At 39.7% G+C, this 7,094-nt stretch overlaps 1 protein-coding gene across 1 annotated transcript in view; it reads right to left on the reverse strand.

Moving 5' to 3' along the window:
- The window catches only part of STK32B (serine/threonine kinase 32B), a gene marked incomplete at its 5' end in the record, with an annotated part of 52,193 nt that extends 46,063 nt beyond the window's left edge, over window positions 1-6,130 (reverse strand). Inside the window, one exon of the mRNA XM_009573798.1 lies at window positions 6,093-6,130. Coding sequence (XP_009572093.1) covers window positions 6,093-6,130 — 38 coding nt within the window. The remainder of the gene's footprint in view (window positions 1-6,092) is intronic.
- Between the last annotated feature and the right edge of the window lie 964 nt (window positions 6,131-7,094).

Here is a 7,094-nt window from a genome sequence, read left to right on the forward strand (position 1 = left end):
CATGACCCCATATGATAATAAGGTGATGGTGGAGGGAAGGGAAGAAAAGGCAAATAACCACATTCCTCTGGCTCTCTGCAGAGTGGCTTTTTCAAATCATCCCAGACTGCACAGGTTTCACATATGCCAACATGTACATTGCAAGCAGAAAGTATCTCAGTGGAAATTGTTTCAAAAATTGCATTCTTCCAGTCAGCTTCCAGTTAAGGCTTTAACAGGGAAAATTTGTAAATTAATACCTACAGCACAGTGTATTACTTTGAGAAGCTTTATTCATCCACTTCAGAAGTGCTGTGTGGCTTTTATGCCTCACTCTTCCACACGGCCTGAAATCCCAGTATCTGAGATAAACAGCAAATGATCTTTGTTTGGACTATTATTTAAATTTGCTAAATGAGAACAAATCATAATGACAATTAAAACAAGTAATGAGCGTGTGGCCAAGTGTTCCTTAGCTTAAACACAGATTATGTGAAGACTCACTACCTGTTTATTCGTTCTGAAGGTGCTAGCTGCTAATTGCACTGAACGCCTCCTACTTCTAGTGCTGGAACTGCTTCCTCGTGGTTCACCATATTGAAATCACATTGGCAGAGGCTGGCTGACTAACATTTAGCAGAGGAAAATGTACATGACTTCAAACCTCATTGAATTTCTCAGAGTCTGAAACCGAAGGGGTAAATGTGAGGGCAGAGAGAAGAAATACCAGACTGGAGTTAATGCCACTGACTCAGCATGCATCAGAGTTGATGGGAAATCTCAACACAGGAACATTTTGGAGCAAATTCAGATCTGGTTTGCCCTCAGAAGGTCAAATCCTATGAACAATTTAAAAAGTTCATCTGCACTATGTACAAGAGCGTAAGCTCGTCCACGTGAACTTGGCATGACTTGGCAGTCTGCCACTTATCATCGGGAGATTGTTTGAAACCTCAGGCGGGTTCAGCGAGGCTGTGCATTTCAAAAGGGTAGGCTGTTTAATGGCCATGTAGGCATGTAAAAGTTTCAAATATATTTTCAAAGTGTAGATAGTTTCAGGTGAATGATTTATGCTCAGAACACTCATCTTGTTAGTCAACATCAGAGGATTAAATAAGACACAGTCCTTGAAAATTGTCTGTGGGTATGATAAAGGCCAGCCCTAATGCGGTCACACTAGGTATATCTTCAGTGGAGACTTTATGTCTCCCAGACATCACTACAGAGTAATCATGTTCCCAGTTCTGTTGTTCAGAAGTTAACATCAGGGTTCTAAATATTGAATTTATGGGTGTTTTTTTAATCTTTTAATGTTTTTAGTTTTAAGACCAGGATTGCTTATTGGCTGCATTTTTCAATTTTGCTGTTAGTTTTCAAGTGAGAGCTGAGATTCTCATATAATCAAGGAAACAGAGTTTTAAGGAAAACCTTGATGATCATAAAACAATATAAGCGTATATAAAGAGGCACATACAAATGCCAGCTTGAATCTGCCTTGTTCTCTCATACGAGAAATGATTACTGAGTAAAAGTATCACTAACAGATGCAAAAATCCAGTCTAAAAAACCCCCAAAACCTAATAAAATATAATTAGTCCTGTTAAGGCTAAGAGTGAAATATTAGGTCTGTGATTTCAGCATGGAGAACCACGAGGAAGCAGTTCCAGCACTAGAAGTAGGAGGCGTTCAGTGCAATTAGCAGCTAGCACCTTCAGAACGAATAAACAGGTAGTGAGTCTTCACATAATCTGTGTTTAAGCTAAGGAACACTTGGCCACAAGATACTAAGGACGCTAAAAGTTCATTCAAGGAAGCACCAGAAAAGACCATGAAAAAGACCACTGAAAGTTATTAAACGCGTGGAAACCACATCCAGCTCAGGAAATGCCTGAGGCTGGAGGCTGGGTGAGTACGTGGGGGAAGTACCATAAAAACCTGCCTCATTTTATATCCTGCTCTGTCATTCACTTTTTGGCGACTCTTGGAGATAAGAAACTCAGTTAGATGGGTCTTTGATCCAGTATGGTTGCTCTTCTGCTCTGAAACTGAAAGCCTGTGTATCCATAACACTCTCTACGGCAACAGAGAGGGGCAAAGGGGATGGAGCTGTGCCTTATAAGGAGAAATTAAAAAGGCTGAGGGTCTTCAGCTGAGACAGGAGAGCTCTGAAGGAGTTTTTGAATATCATGAAGATTGTGATTGTAAGCTATTATTTACCAAATCCTGCAATTCTGGAAGTAGAGGATGGTTTTTTGAAAGGAGAATGTTTCAAGCCAGATGAAAGAAAACACTTTTCTTTCATAAAGGATGGTGAACTTGTTGCTCCAGTAGATTGTAGAGGCCAATATCAGCAGCAGCTTCAAAAAGGCAGTAGTCAAACTCATTGACAAAGGTTCATCCAGATTCTAAAGGGAATACACAGACATACCCTAATATCCTAATACAAAAATTGTGGGTGATAGGGAGCACAGAAGCATTCGATGACTAGAAGTGGCAAAGCGCACTCTCCATGAACAATGTCTCCTCTTGCTACTGGCTGTGACAGAATACCGGCTGAGGTCTTGGGTCTGACCCAGCAGGGATTTCTTCCTCAGTAAACCAAGCAGGGACCTTGCTGGGTCTTATGAAATGATATCCTGAAAAACTTGCCTGTGAGGAAATCAAACCCTTGCAAATTTCCTGTAGACAGAGTGTCATAATGGTGTGGTCACTCTGCACAATGCAAAACCTGGATGCCAGAGTGGAGCCTTATAATTTCTGCAGAATGACCAGAAATGTTAATACCAATGGTGCTACCAAAGAGCTGTAAAAATAATGTTATCATCTCTGAAAAAAGGCAATGTACTAATCTGGTTGCCACTGCTTGTTTTTCCCCATTTTAGGCATTCCACATCTCTTTAGACATCATAGCTAATAGATCATGGAAGGATTTAAAAATATCTTTAATTTCTTTGATATTTCAGAAAAAAATACAACATGGACCAGACTTGCCAGCTTTCAGTTCTAAACACTATTATTTCAGTTATACTGTTCTAAACCATTAAAACGAAAGGAATAGTACAGGAAGCAGAATACTATTATTAAGAGTATTCTGTAATGCTTTTCTCTGTACAATACAATAATAATAGCTCTCCGGAACCATCAGGTAGTCCCTTCAGCTATCACTGGAATAATTCTGTTTCAGATGCATGCTAGCAGAACACAGCACTACTACCAAATTTAGAGATTAGTGTTAGTTGTAAGAGGAAGAGCTTTCTGGGAAAGCTGAGAGAGAAACACAACAAGAGAGCTTTATGGACAGCACTCATTTCCTTAGAGAGCTCTGATACAGGTTCAGAGAGTGAAACCTGAAAACATCCTTACTTTCTCTCCTCAGATGAGACTTCCCTAGGGATGGAGAATCTCTCCAGGAGATCATCTTCTGGTAGGGGCTGAACACTATTTTAAGCAGCTGATTACCCCATTCTCATGTAGCATTACGCTTCTCGTGATCATCAAACGTTTATTTCCGCTGATGCATCAGAACCTGCGCTTAGCAGCGTTGAGATGTGGCTTTGCTGAAAAGTATATGGGAAAATTCAGGCTTCCTCTGCCAGAATGATTCTGAATATGTTGTATACGTTTTCATGGTTTTTTTCTTTGTAAATTAGATTGATCATTTTTAAGGGTTAAGAGAAATCTCCTCTTTTCACTACTTCTGTATTCCTGAGGAATGTTCCCTAAGCCATACAGATAAATTGTAGTGAAATTAGTTTTAATGAGCAGAAATATCTATAATCTACAATCCTGGTATATGTTATGAAAATCAGTCAGTTTAACTGCTTGAAGATGTAAGGCAGCATGAAGGGCGTAACACTTCACTTTGACTTCAGCCAAAAGTTTTCTTCCGTGAGGTCAAAGAAATCTAACTTACTGAGACAAACTCTCAGTCCTAAATGCTGTGCATATGCAATTCCATAATACTTTGTGTAAGCACAGTTTGTTTAATGAACAGTAAGAAAGACCTATGGGTAAAGTCAAGCATATAGGAAACTGTTGTGCCATCTTAGAGGCCACAGGCTAAAATAAAGTTCCTTCCTGTGCACCTGGTTAGACTCGTATTAGGTGAATTTGTTATGCTTCCTCTACAGCCTAGCATATTTATGGTGCATATATTCAGCACATTTTTCCATTAAGTGAAATCTGATGATTCTGTAAAAATGATGTTACTATGTTGCAGCTTAATCGAAGCTTTTACGGACTTCAAGGATAGCATTTGTCTTGCGAAACATACATCTATAAGGTAGATATTTATATCTTTACTCAAAACTTCTAGGTATTAGTCACCAAAGAGAAACAGATACTGGTGTATAGTGCAGACATCCAAAATAGATCAGATGATCTAAAACATGTCTATGTCTTTCAGTTATCTGTAAAGGAAGCCTGTGGTGATGAGCGTGGTACAGACACCTGTCCTACTCATGTCACCTCATTTAGTGAGTTGAAGTGTGTGGACCCTTATCCAGGTTGAGAGAATTACATCTCCCAACCACATACAGGTGTGTGAATCAAGGACCCATGAGCTGATTAATTCTGCTGACCAAGGACTATCTGCAAGTCTGGAGAAGTGTGGTTGTTTCACCACCTGTTTGCAGGTGTGCTATGAGGGAACAGTATTCTGCCGTTTTGCAGAAAAGGGGCTATCTGTCCCAAAATTTCCAAGCTGCCTATAGATAACTTTGTTACTGAACAGCTTATAATCACCAAAAAACCTTCATTTTGCAGCTTATCACTCACTCTGGTGTAGCTTCTTCTCTGCAATACTTGAGCCCCCATAGGAAAGCTCTCGCAAGAGGCTGATTTTGTGCAGTAATTGACCTTGATGAGGGGCAAGGAGAGATAAGGGCAACCATACTTCACAGGCTGTCAATCAGAGATTTAACACAGTCATAGTCATTTCATTTTGCCTTTGACATCTTTAATTCACCCAAGACTTAAAGACAAGAGATTTCTATTTCATGCTTATTTGCTGATATTAATGTCTAGGGAACATTAACACTTATAGGTCTGAAACATTAAATTCCTGAAGTTCTAGATGGTTTAAAACTCCAACATTATTTAGCTTTGTTGGCTTCAATATTCCCAGGGACAAACTCCAGCTGTTTGCAATGATACCTCTTTAATCAACTTTAACTCGAATACCCAGCAGCTCTGCAATGGATTTTGAAAGATAATGGTAACTTTGGCATAATTTCAAGCTTGTATTTTCTCAAAGATTAACCGCTTTTAATCAATTTCTGAGGTGAACAAAACACAAGACAGCTTTCCCACAGTAGCAAATACACATCTCCTTTTTCCATTTAGTTTTCCTCCTGTACATATTTCTGTTCTAAGGTTAATGTCTTTTTTTACTGTATTTTCTCACCTTCTTCGTATGAATAGTTGCAAAAAGATGCATGAGGTTTTAGCAAAATACTTCATAGACAGCATATATGTGTAAAATTTAAGTTTAAAGAAATTAGCTTCTTTTTTTTTTCATACCACACCACTTTTTGTTTGAGATCATGCAATTAGTACTGGAAGTTCAAAGCTGATTATGTTGTCTAGTCTTTTTTATGTCATTTAAGCCAGAACTACATGTAGAGCCATAAAAACTTTGCAGATTTAGAGGCAAATTTCCAAATTCCATATCTAAATTTAGGGAAGTAATTTCAGATACCTATATGAGAAATAATTTGCTGTATGAAATATCTTAGCCCTTCAGAAGGTCTAGAAGAGAAAATAAGTGCTTGGTACTGTTCTACTGGTAGGTCCCTAAAAAGGGATTATGGTGATTCACAGTAATCCTGTTAATAAAATCTTAACTTCTTTTTATCAGGTGTCCCTGGTGATCTCACTTCCTATTAAATTCCTTGTTCTTCAGGTCTTGCAAGTGTCAGATCAGCATTTTTTTTTTTTGCAATAGGAGGTGAAATTACAAAATCCACAAGGTGGACAGAGGGACTTTGCAGAGAAAGCCCGGATTTAGGTAGGAATCCAATATCTGTGGCTGATTTACAAAGCATGTCATGAGCATGTCACTGAAATCTCAAGAATTAGAGATATCTGAGAGAAAGCAGTCAATATTCACTTACCATGTTCATCCAGTAGTATGTTATCAGGTTTGATGTCCCTGCAAAATAAGGAAAGGAATGCATTACATTTCATACCCAAAGAAAACCTGCAACCTGTTTTCCCCATGTGGGTATGAGGGCCAAGTCACTTAAATAATTACAAAACCAAGGAAGACCATATCATACATACATATGTAGATTTTTATCTACATCTTTTTACTGCCCTGAGAAAACATGCATACTAAAGAGACTCTCTAGGTTTCCATTTCATGTGGTTTTGATTTCATATGGTTAGCATTGACATGGATTTGGTTTTCAAGATTATGTACTTTATTCTTTATAGCAGCGGGAACAACGAGATGGAAGATTTGCATCTAGGAGGTGCCTGACTGCCTCAGGGACTCTGAATTTGACAGACCCAAGAAATCATTTAATTAGAAACGTCGGTGATCTACCCTTTCTGCCAGACTCTGCTAATTTGCCACGCTCACATGCATGATCACTCACTGCTAGCTATCTTACACTAACTAGCAGCCCTCCTTTTAGCCCCCAAACCCCCGCGTGGCTGTCTGTAACAGCAGGTAGCATGCTGGGGAAAGGAGTGGTGATAAGGGAGGATGGAGACTATCACGTGCTGAAGCATCAGCTCAACTCTGCTGTTCTTGGCACAAGGGAACAACATTGCCCTAGAGAGCTGCACTTTCAGGATCATTTTACATTGACCTATGTCCAGGCTGCTGCTGCCAGGAGAGATGGAGACAGCTTTTCCCCACATTGTTGGGCATTCCCACTGTCTTTCTTGGTTCAGTGTCACTGCTCATGGTGCGGACCTGTTCTGGGGAAAACTCATCTCTTCCCTTTGCCAGCCTGGATCAGTCCCTGGTTTGGCTCACCCTGCATCTCGGTGAGTGTGATGCGGCAGTGTTGTATGGCACTGTCTTTTCACCGGCAGCTTGCGCTTCATGCAATTTTGAAGCCTTGTTCTTGGTGTGGCATTGCCAGAGTGGGAGATGCATCAGTCCG

The sequence above is a fragment of the Fulmarus glacialis genome, unplaced genomic scaffold (genome assembly GCF_000690835.1).
Source record: "Fulmarus glacialis isolate BGI_N327 unplaced genomic scaffold, ASM69083v1 scaffold7253, whole genome shotgun sequence".
Taxonomy (NCBI): Eukaryota; Metazoa; Chordata; class Aves; order Procellariiformes; family Procellariidae; genus Fulmarus; species Fulmarus glacialis.